This window comes from Bidens hawaiensis, unplaced genomic scaffold, assembly GCF_021521415.1.
Source record: "Bidens hawaiensis isolate Kalapana, Puna unplaced genomic scaffold, B.hawaiensis_p1.1 tig00053210_1, whole genome shotgun sequence".
Classification (NCBI taxonomy): Eukaryota; Viridiplantae; Streptophyta; class Magnoliopsida; order Asterales; family Asteraceae; genus Bidens; species Bidens hawaiensis.
The window spans coordinates 11,154-29,710 of record NW_027506249.1 but is presented as its reverse complement, the minus strand read 5'-3'; the positions used below and the strand labels follow the sequence as shown (position 1 = coordinate 29,710).

Here is an 18,557-nt window from a genome sequence, read left to right as displayed (position 1 = left end):
GGTCCTATCGGAGGATGCGAAGCACCCGACGGGCACGGGCGATGGGCGCAATGTGGCGCTTTGATGTCGCACTTTGCACTTCGCACGCTCTCATCGCTACAAGCCGCTTAAGAGCCATATTAGGAATTGGATACAGCTGCTTCACGCTATGCAAAGTAGCCACGAAGTAACTATGTCTTTGAATAACACGTGGCAACACGTCATCGGACACATGTCACCACATGGTGACATGGGGCAAGCCTAGTTGCCAACTCACCATACCTATGAGTCTATTTCGAGCCTACTTTACGCGACGCGAAGGGATGCTTCACGCTATGCGAAAGACAAAAGAAACCTTAGGCGGTTTATTAGTCGTTCGCGCTACACGAACGAACATGATGATGGTCCTTCGCGCTACGTGAAGGAACACTTTTTCTGCCTATAAATAAATGGCCATGGGATGAATCCTCATTCGTCTAACTCACCCCTGATCACATATATTACCTCAAAGTTCGTGCCACAACCTTAACGTTCCGACGTTCGTTTCTTGAAGTACTTTCAAAGAAAGGAATTGTTGTTCGTTTATTCCCTCGATTATCCGATGAAAAGTAGAAGTGCTGCCCGCGTCAAGCTTAGGCATTGCTTATAGACAAGCCATACAAGGTAGGGGTTCTGCCCGATTATTTTATTATAAATGGCTTAGACCCTAGTCGGGGATATAGCTCATACCTTGATTATATAATAAGTGAAATATAGATTTCATAAGACGAGGTTATAGATAAAATGTCATTATTTATTTTATAAAAGTTTCTTATGAAAGAAGAAACTCGATATATACGTTTCCTCTTGAAGAAGAAACGTAGTGTATAAATGATGAACAAAGAAAGGGCTAATGGTCCTTATGTTTTATAAAGAAATGAACATCAAGGTAAAGGTTATGCAAACAGACTAAAGGTCTGAACTCTTAACAACTTTATAAAAGGTTATTCTCGTACTATAGTTCCGAGGTAACAAGAAAGCATAAATCAGCAAAACACACTGATCAAGAACAAAGGTGAATACGTCTAAACTCTTTACAACTTTATAAATCAAGTCTTTTAAATGTTTACATGAGATTATGTATCCCTAAAACTTTATAAACAAAGGTAATCGTTGGCCCTCAGGCTATCGTCTACATTTGTCTGGATCCTTACATATGTGGGTAGACGGTGGGCACATCGCACCACACCCTCCGCCACGTTGGACTGGACCTACGATGTTCGAGCAGGGATAATCTTGTGTATATAGGTGGTGGCTACGATCTTGAGTGCTGCGGTGTTCGCTGAGTGGTATCGAGTTGAGCTGGATGCTTATAATAGCAATTCAGACTTTCAGAAACTTGGTTATTTCCTAAGCCACGTTGGGCCGAGGTCTACGATGTCTCGAGGGGATAATTGAGTATCAAAATGTTTTGTGTCAACGTGTTCACCAAGTTGTGTTGCTGGCGTATTTTATAAACTGTTTTACAGGTAATGAAGAATAGGTCTTGGAGATGGTGACTAGCCGTTAGACGATCTGATGGCTCAGATAGAGATTTTTTATATTAAAATAATGTAAATTATGTTTTCTTAACTTCAACATTTTTGTACCGACTATCGGGTGTTCAATTCCCGTCTTTTTAATATAATAATATTTTAATTAAGTCTCCCGTTTTACATTCTTAAACTCTGATATATTTACAAAACAAGTACCAACTTATGGTCACACGTCTGGATCCTAGATTGGGGTGTGACAATGAACTACTTAGATTTTTTTGCAGTTATCTCTATTGTAATCATATAATATATATAGTCTATCAATAATATATAATATTTTTCATATTTTCATTATTTTATAACAGTAACGTAAAAAAATTATCATCTTATTTTAATTAACAAAAACAATTTTTGAGTTAAAATATAGCTTAGTAAATCAACGAATCTTAATGATATGTCGCAATAAAGAAAAAACTTGTAATAGCCCAGTTGATAGTTATTCCGGTCTATTTGTTGGACAGGCCGGCGGGCTGCTACGCATTCAGCCACATCACAACTCTCATGTCGTGGATGGACTCTTCTTATAAAGTTGAAATTGATGGGTGGATATTGTTTTATATTTTTTAACATATATGAAAAATAGTGATTATATCGAAACAGAAGATAAGCGAACAAAAAGTTGAATTAAACTTAAAAAAATAAAAACTTTTTGAAAATGATACATAAGCTTGATATAAGAAATGAGCGTTTCCTTAAAGGAAAAATCCTCAAAATAGCCCATCTACAAAATGAGATTCTAACTTTGTCCTCTAAACTTAATATTTCCAAAAATGGCCCTCTCTAATTCATCTTTGACCATGTATTAGGAAATCTAACGTGTCTTTGACGATATGTTAGCATAACACGTCGTCAAAGACGCGTTGGATTTCCTAACACATGGATAAAGACGCTAACACGTCGTCAAATACGCGTTAGATTTCCTAACACATGGTTAAAGATGAGTTAGGCCTCCAAACACGTAGTCAAAGATATGTTAGCATCAAACGCGTAGTCGAAGATATGTTAGCTTTTTTGTTTGTTTTTTTAATATTATATTTTTATAACTAGTTTTACTTATTCTGTTTTTCTTTTATAATTTTTAATATATAAAATTTTATATTATTTCGAATATACCGACGAGAAATGTTTACTTTTATCTACGGACCGACATAAATTTTATTTAAAACCGAGCGGGGTCAAAATTTTATTGAATATTTCGATATTGATTTGGCACGGCTTGAGTTTGAGTTAGTTTATGTCGGTTAGTAGGTAAAAGTAAGCATGCTTTGTCCGTATATTCGAAATAATATAAAACTTTTATATATTAAAAGTTATAAAAGAAAAATAAATATAAGTTAAACTAGTTATAAAAATATAATATTAAAAATAAACAAACAAAAAGACTAACATATCTTCGACTATGCGTTTGATGTTAACATATCTTTGACTACATGTTTGGAAGCCTAACTCATCTTTAACCATGTGTTAGGAAATCTAACGTGCATTTGACGACGTGTTAGCGTCTTTAACCATGTGTTACGAAGTCCAACGCGTCTTTGACAACGTGTTATGCTAACATGTCGTCAAAGACGTGTTAGATTTTCTAATACATGGTCAAAGATGAGTTAAAGATGACCATTTTTAAAAATATTAAGTTTAGAAGACAAAGTTAAAATCTCAATTTATAAATGGGCTATTTTGAGGATTTTTCCCATTCTTAAATCTTAACCATGCCAACGTACATTGAAAAAGAAAAAACAAATCATGGGCCTCAAGCCGTACTTTTAAGTGCGGGTGACCTTTCCTTAAATGGACTAATTATTTAATTATATGTCAATCAAGATCATATAAGTAAACATCACATGCCAATCATAGCCACTCATCATAAACAACTAATTATTGATGGGGAAAATCCCAAAATAACCCATCTACAAAATGAAATTCCAACTTTGTCCCCTAAACTTAATATTTTCAAAAATGACCCTCTCTAACTCATTTTTGACCATGTATTAGAAAATCTAACGCGTCTTTGATGACATGTTAGCATAACACGTCATCAAAGACACGTTGGATTTCCTAACACATGGTTAAACACGCCAATACTTCGTCAAAGACGCGTTAGATTTCTTAACACATGATTAAAGATGAGTTATGCCTCCAAACACGTAGTCAAAGATATGTTAGCATCAAACGCGTAGTCGAAGATATGTTAGCTTTTTTGTTTGTTTTTTTAATATTATATTTTTATAACTAGTTTTACTTATATTTGTTTTTCTTTTATAACTTTTAATATATAAAATTTTATATTATTTCGAATATACCGACGAGAAATGTTTACTTTTATCTACGGACCGACATAAATTTTATTTAAAACCGAGCGGGGTCAAATTTTATTTAATATTTCGATATTGATTTGGCACGGCTCGAGTTTGAGTTAGTTTATGTCGGTCAGTAGATAAAAGTAAGCATGTCTCGTCAGTATATTTGAAATAATATAAAACTTTATATATTAAAAGTTATAAAAGAAAAACAAATATAAATTAAACTAGTTATAAAAATATAATATTAAAAAAACAAACAAAAAAGCTAGAATATATTCGACTACGCGTTTGATGCTAACATATCTTTGACTACGTGTGAGCAATCGGATCACGCCCCGGCATTTCCACCTTAGGTTGGGGTGTGACAGATTGGTATCAGAGCCGAAGGTTATAAGATGGGTCGTTAGAAATTGTCCTAGACATATGTTAGGAACCCTATACGTGCTTATCTAAAGTGCCTTATGTGATATTTAATTTTTACAGCTTAATTAGATTAATTATTTTGTTTTATTTAATCTTATTTATGTATTGCACACACACACGAATTCCGAGGTTACGCCTCACTTTCAAAATATTTTTAAATTCTCTTACTTTTGGTAGATTGCCTTTTATTGTGGGAAAATCCTTAAGAATTCCCATGTTTTGTTTTTGCTCTTTCACCTTGAAGCATGGGGGTATGACAAATTTCGTGCAACCATAACTTTAAGTGGTACCCGTAATCGGCTAAACGGTTGCGTGGTAAACATAACCAGCTAAACGGTTATACTTCCAAATTGTGTTTTTAAATTATTTTAAATGCTTAGTTGGGTTAAAAATCCATGGAAATCCATGGGCACTCCAACTATCCATGTCTTAAACCGTTTTCAATTTGATTTTCTTTGGTTGGGACGTGTCGTCCGGGGTGGTTCCCGAGATACACCAACTGCTCATATTTGATTCGTTGGTTCGATATTTAGTTGGGTCGGTTAAATGCCATGTAACGCTCATGGTCTGAACAACTCCATTGATTCGATAATTCATTAATTAGTTGGGTCAGTTAAATGCCATGTACACGCTCATGGGCTGAACAACTCAATTGTTTATTACACGTTATTTGAATTGGGTCTTCAAAATGCCATGGAACGCTCGTAGGAGACCAATTCACAAACTTTATGTTGTTTTATTTAGTTGGGTCATTCAAATTGTCATGGAAAGCTCATGGGAGGTCAACTCGTTTGATATGCTTGGTTATTTTATTCTTGGAAAAATTTTATAAACATTGTTCATTTACTTAAATGCTTCAAACTTATATATATTATTTTAAATCCCGACTCATCCTCGAGTCTTCACTAGCACTAATTCATATACATACATATACATATACACACGCATCCCTATTATTTCACATCAACTCATTCCCATAACTTACCCATCATCTCATTAAAATTTCATCCTTGGTCCTCGTAGAATGTCTTCCCTAGTAAATCATCGTCATAATCAACATCGTTCACCTATTTCTCGTGATTGCTGTTCGACTACTAGGATCGACAAGGAGTTTGCTGGTGTATTCCGTTAACCAAACGACCGCCAATCTCGACAAAACTAAAATACACTGAACAAGAAATCTTATACAAACTCATATCCATTAATATATATATATATATATATATATATATATATATATTACTTAAGTCATCTTTTCTTATTTAGTTTCATATTCTCAAACTATAAATTACCAAGTGTATTTCAATCATTACCCTCAACTTTAAACTATAAATATTTTATTATTTCTTGTATTTCCCCAACTTCATGTTAGTTTTCACAACTAACTTTCTATTTTATAAATCTTTATTATAAAAATTCAAATATTGTAAATTTTATTGATATTAAACTAAACTTTTTATCATTCAAATTTAATTTTCATTATTAAATTAAATCTTCCATTAATTAAAATTTTACCATTAAAATTGACTTTTAGATTTAATCTCCATTAAAACTCATCACTCACTTTATTTATTAAGTTTCGTTATTTAGTTGAAATTAAAACAGTGGTTCGTAACTATTTCATTTCCCCCATTTTGATTTTTGATACACCTTGAAAATTTTGAACGTCTGAATGATAAATTCGTAGTTGTTAGAATAGTCATGGTGGTTCATGCATTTCTAACCTCGCATTTATCTTATTTTATTATATGCTACACATCTTATTTTTGGTATCACAATTAATTTAAAATTTGTTTTACTTGAAATTCCATTATAAATCATCGATAATTCAATTTACTTATTTCCTAACATTTATAACGATTTTGTAAAAAAGGAAAAATCCATGAATTCCCAATTGAATCTAATTTAATATCTTCAATTACCCACTTAATATTTTATCTAATTTTAAAAGATTTAATTGGAATAGGATTATCTCGGTGATTCGGGAATATTCGCTTCCCAATGTAATCTATTAATGATTTATTTGAATGCGTACATTTTCGCATTTTCATTAATATTTCCTTTAATATTTACTAATTATTATAATATTTTATTATTGACTGACCCGTCGGAGGGAAGATCATCTCTTCGACCAGCTGACATTTTGGTGTTTGGATGGATAGGAGGGAAACACGTGTGTGTGGATTTAACAGGGGTTTCTCCTTTGGTGGGCTTAGGGAGTAGTGGTTCAGGTAAGGTGGCAAAACATGAAAAGGCGTGTCTTGACAACCAACATGTATTTATTCCTTTTGCTTTTGACACTTTTGGTTTCCTCGCGCCTGAAGCTGTGGAGCTACTTACCCGTATTCAGCGGGTCATGCATAGTAATGTTATGACTCCAAGATCAGCAAATATAGTTTTTAAAAGATTGGGTTTTGCCATTCAAAAAGGGGTAGCGGCGTAGCTTGTTGCCCGCTTGCCTTCTGTTTCGATGTAATAAGTTTAATTCTAATTATTAACTTCTATTTAAATCTAATAAGTTCTCAACTAACTAAACTCGACTCACCAAACTCCTCGTTTAAACTTATACTCTCGATCTTAAGAACTTCATTCCTAAAGAATACGATCTTTAAAGATTCCACATTTTATTAACTATCTTAAGAATTTTTATAGATTAAACCTTTGCGCATATCATCTCATGAATCAAGTTCCTTTATCTATCACGGTTAGCTTCATATTCTACTCTTAGCTTATTCTTGATCATCATAATTCATTTCAAATGTCTGCTTCAAGAAATCCATTTCAAACTCCAGAATTCGTAACTTTCCTAATCAAAAGATATAATTAAAATCACATGGTCTTATTAATCAAACTCGAACATTTATTATATCTTGAAATATATATATATAATTTATCAAAACATTTGTTTCTTACAAAATGATGATTTTAAATGTTTTATAACCCACATGATGAAACGAGTTATGCGGACCATCCGACGATAAGAGTAATTATGGTCGCGGACATTATTATCCGAGTCCTCGCATGAAAATCCTAATATGTAAAATTATGTGTCATGATTTAGAACCTAAGGTAGCTTGGGTGACGGTACGACTGATGAGATGATAAGAACATGGTGGATACGCCGCTGGTACATCCTATATATAAGGTGCCCTTATCGGATTGTCATTTGAAACGTTGCTTCGGTTATTAGAAGTTCTATGTTATGATATTTTCCTTAAAATTTAAATTGTTTTTCAAAACGATGATGTTTTGGTTTTCCTTAATTTCGGGACGAAATTTCCTAAAGTAGGGGAGACTGTAACATCTCGGATTTTTCGTATTTGTTTAAACCGATTCGAGAATGTAATTCGGATCTTTTGATCTGATTAAAAATTGTATTTAACTTGGTTTAACTTATTTTATAATTCCATAACTTTTAATAATGCCAAATAATCCTTAGAAACCTTTAAAATCGCTTAAAACGGCTAAAAATCGCATTTTCGGGAACTACAGGGACTAGTTTTGCCAATTCTTTTTTATTTTCAATTAAATTAACGAAACTTAAACTCCAAGAAATGTTATAGCTGGTACAATTTCGTTTTCTTGGTGTCCAAACCAAATTTGTTAGTTATTGTACTAGATTTTCTTATTAAATAGCTTATTTTGTTTCCTAATTTGTTTTTAGCATTCAAATCGCTTATTTTTGGCATAAATCGGGTAAATTAAGGTCCAAGAAAAGAATTATAACTAAAATACAAGTCCATATTCTTAAATTACCGATAAATCTTGTAATCTTTGATATATTACATCGATATTCTCATTAAAATCATATTTTGTTACTTAAACGAGTAAATCTTCCAAATATAGTTCGTTTTTGTAATCTCTCTATGTAAACACATCATAATTCTCTACCACAAACCTGTATCCTTACCCTAGAGAGATCTCCTAGCCGTCACCACTCGCCACCGGCGAACACCAACTAATCGCAGACACCATCGTCATCGACTTCGTTCGCACCACCCATTGATGATGTCACCGCCACCAATCATCCACCCCCACGGCCCCACCTGCCACCGACAATCACCTCTGCTACCACCACTCACCACCGACGAACACCAACGACTGTGTGTCTATTAGCGTGTGTATCAATCTATGTCTGTCAATTTATTACGTGTATATCAACCATTGTGCATATCAGTTTGTGTATTGCCTTTGTTTTATTTGTCAATCTTAAAGGTAATTTTGTCTATTTATGTATTTTTACATTCCAATTCCATAACAAAATGTACCAACCAAACACATTTTAGATTTTCAAGGAATCCTTTAAATTCCAATTCAAATTCCATTTCCAATTCCAATTCAAATTCCAATTCCAACGAATTCCTTGAACCAAACTGCCCCTTAGGTAATTTCTTTATGGGTTGAATTCAAATAAGAAGTTTGATTTTCCTAGGAAGGTGAGGAAGGAGGGCATTTTGATCCACCACTTTAAAATTCAAAAACCTACTTACATCTTCACTCAACTTCTACAATCACCATCACTCCACCGCTCACTGCCACAACCTCACCAAAAAAGTTGCCAGAATTTTAACCGGAAAGTAACCGAAAATTTTCATCGGAATTTTTTGGTCAGAATAGTCGTTGGGAATTTTTGACAGAAAATTTCACCGGGAAATAGTCGCTGGAGAAAGCACAATGGAAAACATTACAAAAAACACAATGTAAAAACACAATTTTATAAAACACAATTTGTAAAAACCCACTTATTAAAATGCAACTTAAAAAATAGATATTCTGCCTTTTAAAGCCTAGATACTATTACGGCTATAAAAAGTAAAAATAAAAGTATTCAAATATAAATAAATAAATATGCAGTTTCTTAAAAACTATTATAATAAACCATAATAGTTAGAAATAACAAAAAGTATAAAACTTATATTTAGTAGAAACCCAAAAAAAAGTTTGTGAAAAATATTAAAAAAACCCTCAAAGTTGTATTAACTAATAGTTGGTGAATGACGTTAGTGGGGTGGACTAAAACTGATAGCTAATTGAAACTTTTGTACCATAAAAGTTTAAAATAAACTATTGGACCAAAATTGATAATATTAAGAAATCACAGGAATCAAAACCAAAGTTCTCTCATTGAAAAAATTAGTAAAAATTGAGAAAAAAATTTTAATTTGCGAAAAATTGCAAAAAAAAAGGCTGAAAAAATTTTCAAAAAATAAAATAAAAACATAAAAGGTAAATAACCTTTTTTTAAGTTATGGTTTTTTATAAGAAACCACCAGTTCTTTTAAAAAAATTTGAAAAAAATGCATTGATAATATTTAAATATTTAATAGTAGAATTATTAATCGCTTCCATACAAAAAAAAATTAGGAACATATTAATTGTATTATCATAAAAAGAAAATGACTAGATAATGATAAAATTTCAACTTTATCCGGTGATGCGTTACCAATAGAATACTTAAACGCTCAAAATACATAAAAAAAAACATTAGCATGTCAATTTTTAATATCACCTAAGTATTTTTTTTTCAAATTTTTCTAAAAGAATTGTTGGTTTATTATAAAATAGCATAACTTAAAAAAAGTGATTTCTTAATTTTTTTTTCTTTTTCTTTTCCTTTTTCAATTTTTTTTTGCAATTTTTCTCAATTTTTATGAAATTTTTCAATTTTTTAAAAAATATTATGTAATGTCGAAATATTTAAAAATAAAAAAACTAAATAACCTGCTATTTAGGTCAAACATCTAGGATTGGAACACAAATAAAACTTTAGTGACTTGATTGAAACAAAAAATTTTATAAGTGACCTAATTGAAAAAATACCAAAGCTTGGTTATTATTTTATAAAGTTTCAAACTTGTAAAAGTACTTATAAAATATTTTGTTTCAATCAAGTCACTAAAGTTACTTTATTATTTTATCCATTCGTTAACAATTCTTCGAAACCTTACAAATTTACATGAGGATGGTAACGGGTCAGGTTTAGGTTTTCCTAAACTCATACTAAATTATTAAAGCTCGTCCTAAACTAGTCTCAAACCCTTAGGATTTTAATCGGATAATTACCCGTCGGGTTTCGGGTTTTTCATCGGGTTTTAGGTTTCCTATCTAGTTTTGACAAAATATAATTAGCAGTTACAAACAATGATTACCATAAAAATAAAATGTCTCAAATAATTGCATAAACCAGTTTCGAAATATAATATATTTAGAATATGCATATGTATAATATGAAAAAAAATTATATCGGGTATATAATCGGGTAAACGAGTCAATGATATTGGCTAATCGGGTAAAGTATTCGGGTATATTACAATTCCAAACCTGTTCCGAACCCACAAAAAATTTCAAAACTAATATAAAACACATCATAAACCCTAAGGATCGGATGTTACTCGTCTCAATTATGTCGGTTTCGGATTTTTCCATCAACTTCAAGTTTCATTGTCATCCCTATTTGTATACGTGATGATGTGACATCCTAATACCTCGTAATTTTCTAGATATGATGATTTGCTCTTACACTCATAGTACATTAACTTAAGATACCATATATATAAAAGATGTTTACTACATTATGATAGATTGATTTTGCTATATTTATAGCATGCTTTGAGCGGGCGGGCCTTTAAGCAACTTGTAAGGTTGCTTCGGTTGTGATCTTGAGGTCACGGGTTTAAGCTGTAAAAACATCGTATATTTGATCATGAAGTGACCTGATGCTCCAATTAAATACTTAGATTTGCATCACTTGCTACTATCACTTGCTTTATCACTTGCTACTATCACTTGCTTTATAGTATATGTTAATGTTAATTCTCATTGATGCCCAATTAAATACGTTCTTATTCTCATTGATGCCCAATTAAATACTTAGATTTGCATCACTTGCTACTATCACTTGCTTTATAGTATATGTTAATGTTAATTCTCTAGGATTTAGGGCTAATAAGCCTCTTATGTCTATTAAACCTCCAATATATCACAACACGGTTAATAAACATATACGTTTTTTTTACTCACCATCACTCAACTTGACAAAAATCACATGACCTAAAATTTTGTTGTCACTACACAATTACGCTAATTCAATTATCTCTTTGTCCGTGACATGAAAGACTTAACCTATGATTCTACAAGATTCATTTAGTTAACATCAATCTCTTCATTAGTACATTTATGTCTAACCTATGATTCTACAAGATTCATTTAGTTAACATCAATCTCTTCATTAGTACATTTATGTCTACGCTTAATTGGGTCCATCATTAATAATATGAAAGCCACCTCCCACATAATCTTCACAATATCCAGTCACTTTTCCACATGAAAACAATTTTTGTAGTCTGGCTCGTTCTTTTTAACAAAATTATTGAAAGCATACTATTAATATCTTATAGTGTAATCGTGTTATACGACTATACAAGCAAACACACATCAACAAGTTCATAACATCAAACCACCCAATCTATTTTTGAACTTACTACAATTTACTCGTACAAAGTATAACTATCATATATCTAGGGCCAGTTTATTAATCATCGTGTGTACATATACAGACACTAATATAATTGGGTAGTCAAGTGCAACAATTATGACAAAGAATCGCCATATATTATATAGAAAAAGTTTATTGCAGGATAAGAACTTCACTTTTATTGTTTTACCTTTATAAAGTAAATTAAATAATAAAAAAAATGTTTTACTGTGTATATAAAAAATATTTTAACCAAGTGTCTCATATTTGACCAAGAGCATGTTTATGATTGAGTTGAAAAATATTTATTGCTTTGTTGATGTTTTTAAAAAGGCAATAAATTAAAATGTGTTGATAATCATAAAAATATTTTTTATTTTAGCATTTTGAAAAGATTAAAAAACAGTTTTCCAAAACCTTAAATCCTGGCTTTTCAAAATAGATTTTTGAAAAAGCCAATAAACATTTTTCAAACTCAATCCCAAACATGCTCTAAATGTTACGAGTTTTGTTCGGACGGACCTGTATACAGATTAAAATAAGCTCCCTAGGCCCCAAATTTACTGGTGTCTAGTTTTTTTTTAAAAACTTTATTATCACTAAGTTAAAATTGTAGAAAATAAAAAGAAAGATAGAACTCCAACGAACTTAGACTCGGTGAACATTACAGTCTACTTTTTAGATTAGTAGTTAGGGTTTATCCACATGGTTTTCATTGTTAGTCTCAGACCGCTTAAATGATTTTCAAGGCGAAACCATACAGGGCCATTCTTCAACTTCGGATGCTCTTGTTCAAGCTTATCACCTCGTTATCGAACCTAGGCACTCAATCCTTCCAAGAAAATGCTAATTTCAAAAATTAAACAAACAAATATATCGAGTAAAATTTCCTTTAGCAAAAGCTTCTTGGTGGGCTTTGAAAGAGAAAAATTTTTTAAACGATTAATAGACAGAGAATTTCCTAGGTAATTCATACGGGGTGATCCAATGGCAAAAGGCCACCGCCAGCTGGCTAAACAAGCCGTACGGAACTCTTAAGCGCCTCCAAGTTATCTCCAGTTCTGGGCAAAACTCACCGCCCGAAATCCGACTTGTGGTAAAACCCGGACACCCCAGGATCGAACAGGTGATTACAAAAATCTCATATTTTTTTTTCATTGAGCCACTCATGCCCTTCCCAAAGTATTGTCTGTCTGTAAGCGTGATGTTGGCATTTCAAGGCCTAGCTGTACATACCGTTCCTTTTTTAGGTTCAATATCAACAATGCAGTTCATACAATAATAAACCTAATCCGAATTATAGAGCTACAGCATAATCAAACCCAAACGAACAAAATGTTGAATTGAATCGTACCGACCTCTACTAGAGGTTACTACTCATTTTTGTAATTGTTTTATTTTCCAAATATTTCTTCAATTAAGAAAAAACGAGAGAAAACTAAAATAATAGACTAATCATTCTAAGTGTTATTTCTCTTAGCCCATTCGTAAGGATCTCATCTCATAATTATCCATGACTGCTTATGTCTCTAGCATGGCCACTTGATGAAATGGACGCCTTCAGGATCGAAACAGAGATCACAAAAATCCAGGTCTTCCTTCATTGAGCCATCCATGCCCTCCCTAAAGTGTTGATTGTGGAGATCAAACTTGAGTCTGCATTGAAAAACTCAAACTTTCTACCACTACCCCACAGGGGAAAGGTCGAAATAGACGAGACGAAGACAAACCTTTCGAAATTATTGTACCTACGATCAAAAAAAGTATGTTTATAACAATTTTAATTATGAACATATAAATATGAACATATAAATAAACATTGGTAATGAATAAAGAAATTGACAAGAGGGAAATTCCTAAATCAATTTTGAGATTTTTAATTCACCTTGGCCTACCAAATAGTTGAGCCATACTTTCACCGTAAAGAATGTGGGCCGTAGAGCCACCCTTATAAATTACACTACACGCTTTCAACAAAAGATAAAACACGGTAAAGTAATAAACGTAACTGTGATAATTTATAAGGAAATAAATTACAGAAAATAAATTACAGAATTGTGATAATTTATAAGGAAAAATGTCCAAAATATTCTTTTTCAAAAGCCATATATAAATCTCATATTTTTTTCAACTAACAAAATTCTTTCACATGTCATGAAACTATCCTGTTGCTAATTTTATTCATCTACTTTTTTTTAAACCGTCGAATCTGACATGATTATTTAGATGCCCGACAAGATTATTTTAGCGTTTGACGAGATATGCTTTAACTTCCGACGAAATTTAATTTTGGTTCCGACCGGATTTACTTTGGCTTCCGACAAGATTTTTTTGGCGTTGAGATATGTTTTGATTTCCGACGAGATTTCTTTTGGTTTCGTACGAGATTTTTTTGGTGACCGACGATATATGTTTTGGCTTCCGAAAAAGAGATGAGATTTATATCTGGCTTTTGAAGAAATTTTTAGATGCGTATTGTAATGTTGTTCGTTGAAAATCTTGCCAACTAATGATTAAAAATATACTAGTCAATGAGATTGAGGGTACGGGTGTAAAAGAGCCGAGCCCGACTAGGCTCGAGCTCTTTTTCTATAGCTCGAGCTCAATAATGAGGTGTAAAGTACTGCTTAGAAGTCCAAAAAAAGGTAAGACCTAGAAATATAAAAGGTTCGTTAACGCCTGATGAGCCTAAACGAAATTTTCATACACGAATCAAGCTTGATAACTCGTAACTAAACGAGCTTTCATTTTGAAAAAGTTCTTATCATTTCGAGTTTTATATCAAGCAACTCCGAATTACCATGACTTATTTATACCTTTTTTAATTGAGGGTAATCATTACCAGAAAAAACTAATTAAGTTAAATAAAATAAAATAAAGATTTAGATATATACTTTTTTTGGTATTTAAAAAGGCGGTCGACAACAAGACGCTTGAGACTCCGAGAATCCTCCTTCAGAAGTCACTTCATTTCATTTGTTTTAATCTCCCGAGGCGTAATTTACTATTACTAACGTACGCTGCTTGCTTGCTTGCTGGCTGGTGGGTACACTACGCACCCAACAACTCCCCACTGTCAAAGGAGATCACACGCAGCTTTATCACCCACCCCCTCCTCTATATCTATATCCATCCATATATATGATGTGGTGCTTATTATTATCATTATTGTTACTAATCAACTGATTGATGGATCCGCCTGTGATGATCAACGGCGGCGGTGGTTTCCGGTCAGGTAATACGGGCTCTTCGATGTGCAATATGCCGGAGATCTGGCCGTTTCCGATGAATCTCAGCGGTAATGCGACGTCGTTTGGTGTGGAGCAATTAGGGGATAATAGTAACACTAATAATAATAATAGCGGTGCGTTTATGGATAATGATGGTAATATTATTAGTAATAATAATAATCAGAAGAAGCGGCGGGAAGATGATGATTCGACTAAAGGTGTCTCGACTAGCAATAGCATGGTAATTTAATTGTCAGATTATAGATACACCGTCTCCATCTGATTTTTCGTTATTAATCCGCCGTCCACAAAACACTCAAAAGGCGGCTTACCGAAAAAAAAAATATAACTTTCAAAACTATTGGTCAGAACGGCCGTTTGACCCGAGCTTTGAAGTTTTTTTGGTCAAAACTGTTGTTTGAACGATATCCGGACAACCGTTTTGACCATGGGGTCAAAATTTGAAAACTATTGTTCAAAACAGCAAATATCCCCAATATCCAAACAGCCGTTTTAACTCAGTCCTTAAAATTTTTTGGTCAAAATGGTGTTTGAACAATATCCTGACGAACCGTTTTGACCATAGGGGGTCAAAATTTGAGAGTGATTGGTCAAAACGGCCAATATCCGGACGGGCGTTCTAACCCAAGCTCTAAATATTTTGGGCGTTTGGTCGTCTCACCTCTATTCGATGGCCGTTTAAAATGGTATGGGATTAGATGTGAGGCGATGCTTGTGTACTTAATAATATTCCTAAAGTGTTATATATTAACACTTTTTGTGACTTTTATGGTCCAATTTGGTCGAATTTATTAATATTAGATATTTAAGCATGTTTATAATATTATTAATCAGCTTGATAGTGATGGAAAGAGATTAAAGAGTTTGGCGGTTTTGATTGAAAACGTGGAATCAAAACCAGAAACTGAAAACAGTGCAAAAGCATGTGAGCCACCTAAGCAAGATTATATTCATGTTAGAGCAAGAAGAGGTCAAGCCACTGATAGCCACAGTCTTGCAGAAAGAGTAATATAAATTTAAATTCCCAACTTTTTAATAATTTAATTTCTTCATTTTTGTTGAATTTTGACTTTTTTTTTTTAATTGTTAGGCTAGAAGAGAAAAGATTAGTGAAAGGATGAAGATCCTCCAAGATTTGGTCCCAGGGTGTAATAAGGTGCGGTTTAATTGAATTAGATGCGAAACTTGTTTCTAAAGTATATGAAACAACTGATTATGTGATCGTAGGTTATCGGGAAAGCACTGGTCCTTGATGAGATAATAAATTACATTCAATCACTGCAACAACAAGTTGAAGTAAGTGGTACCGTGGTGTACCATGCTATACTATACTATACCGTTCCTTTGGATTATTATTATTATTGTTGTTGTATTATGCATTATTTCTTTTGGATTTTGCTAATTAAGTCGAGTGCGACAGTTTTTATCAATGAAGCTTGAAGCGGTCACCTCGAGGTCACACCCGAGTCCCCAAGGGTTTCCTTCAAAAGATGTAAGTATCGAATACTAAGTTATATCTTTTGATCCACATGTTTATGAAGGTCAACGCCGGTGGTACAGTTTGGTCAACAGGCATATGACATGGGTGGGGTGCAATTTGGGTCACAACCGACTAGGGAGTTCAGTAGGGGGTCATCACCAGAATGGCTGCACATGCAAATTGGTGGCGGCTTTGAGAGAACAACATGATCAATGGGTATAAGTTGTTACTAAAATATGCGCCAAAACGAGTCAACGTTGATATAGTTAATGATTCAAGGAAGGTCATACCATGTTGAAAACTATATATATATTTCCATATGTTTGTGTTACAAGATGAACTATGTATGCATGTATGTACTATTGTTGCTCATACATCTCGTAGAGAATGTGTTTTTAGTTACTTGCAAAACAACATAATTTGTATTGAAAGCACTCTTGTACCTAGAAAGAGTCATTTAAGTAAAGTTCAATCCATTTTTCTCGCATAATTTCATTTTGCTTGGTGTGCTATGTTTTTATTTAAAGCGATGTTACCTATGTACATGTATGACGCTAGCATCTAGGTCGAAAGACGTGCCACATGATATTGGAAATTATATTTTCTGCGTAGTGTGACTAGTGCCAGATTTTTTATTTATGCGATTTACGTATTGACATTGTGATGAGAACAATAATCGAAGATTTTAAAAGAGTAAGGGGGTGTTTGGCCTAGCTTTAATTTTTTGGCTTATGTTTTTATTTTGAAGGAGGTTATAGCCCATTTTCTATTATTTGATAAGCTTTTTTTAAGTGTTTGGATTAACTTACATTCTACAAGTTAATAATAAGTTATTAAATTCACTATTCTTTAATTTGTTAGTAATAAGTTGCTTTAATAATTATTAATTCATCACCATTTTAGGGCAAATGAGTAACTTATACCCTTACATAAATAAGTTTCTTAAAATAAGTTAAAAAACCATATTCAAATAAGCTTTTTCAAATTAGCTTATATAAGCTTATAAGCATAAGCTTAAAAAGCTAAACCAAACACTAAACTAAGCTTATTTTATAAAAAAAGCGAAAAAAGCTATAAGCATTGTTAAATAAGTTAGGCCAAACAACCCCTAACTAGTAAAGGAAATTTAGGCCCGCCAATCTTAAGTCTTAACATTACATGTGTACGAACAAAGAGTTTGTTGTCAGGAAGAATGGAATCACTTGTTCATTAATGTTTCCTTCACTTTAAAGTTTTATCTCTTGGAAGAATTGCACTTCTTGGACAATAGATGTTTTTTCTTACTTTTCCATTCATGATACTTTTAGGATTTAGCCCATTAGAAACAATGGTTATATTAAAAAACAAAGTAAAAAAAAAGTGTGGAAGAATTTAGTATATTGATCTTATATTTGAATTATTGTAATTAATTTGAGGGAAAAAGATGATGGAAGGACATAAAATTTATGAGTTTATTTAATAAGTATATGTAGAAAAAATATTTATTAATTTAGTATATTTTTTAAATTATTTACCAATTTGATGTAGTTGGAATGTGACTCTCTGCTTCCAATTTATTAATTACTATTAAATGATTATTGTTGAACTTATACGAACTTTAAATTAAATTAATAAGTTTAACAAAAACTAATTAGTGTGTGGGTTTAAATAAAAATAAGAAATTTCCTATGATTGGTAAGAATCAATAGATTTTTGGCGTGTGACATTACAACATATGATAAAAGAACAATTCTAGGAAACTATGTTGGTTATAATCGTGAAAGATTAATCATAGAAAACTATGTCGATTTTTGGTCATTTTAAATCTCAACTATTGATTAACATGATCCAATGACTATGATTTATTTTTCGTCTTCCTATGAAACTATTTGTTTTTAAGATAACCCTCCCATATATATATATATATATATATATATATATATATATAGGGAGAGGATCAAAAGAAAACTCACATTTAGAGAGAAAACTTAAAAACTCCTAAAGAATTATTTTTAATTAAAAATAAAAAAATATTTTCAAAATTCTGTTTTAACTATTATTCTTATATTTTCTTATATTTCACTCGAAAATATAAAA

The 18,557-nt window shown here is 32.3% G+C and overlaps 1 protein-coding gene across 1 annotated transcript; it reads left to right on the top strand.

Moving 5' to 3' along the window:
* The first annotated feature begins 14,939 nt into the window (after nucleotides 1-14,939).
* LOC143617233 (transcription factor BHLH094-like) lies at nucleotides 14,940-16,766 on the top strand. Its single transcript, XM_077089859.1, has 6 exons — nucleotides 14,940-15,221; nucleotides 15,836-16,006; nucleotides 16,092-16,157; nucleotides 16,229-16,297; nucleotides 16,422-16,493; nucleotides 16,562-16,766. Exons 1-6 carry the CDS (start codon nucleotides 14,940-14,942, stop codon nucleotides 16,688-16,690), a joined length of 789 nt encoding a protein of 262 aa, XP_076945974.1. The 3' UTR covers nucleotides 16,691-16,766.
* The last annotated feature ends 1,791 nt before the right edge of the window (nucleotides 16,767-18,557 follow it).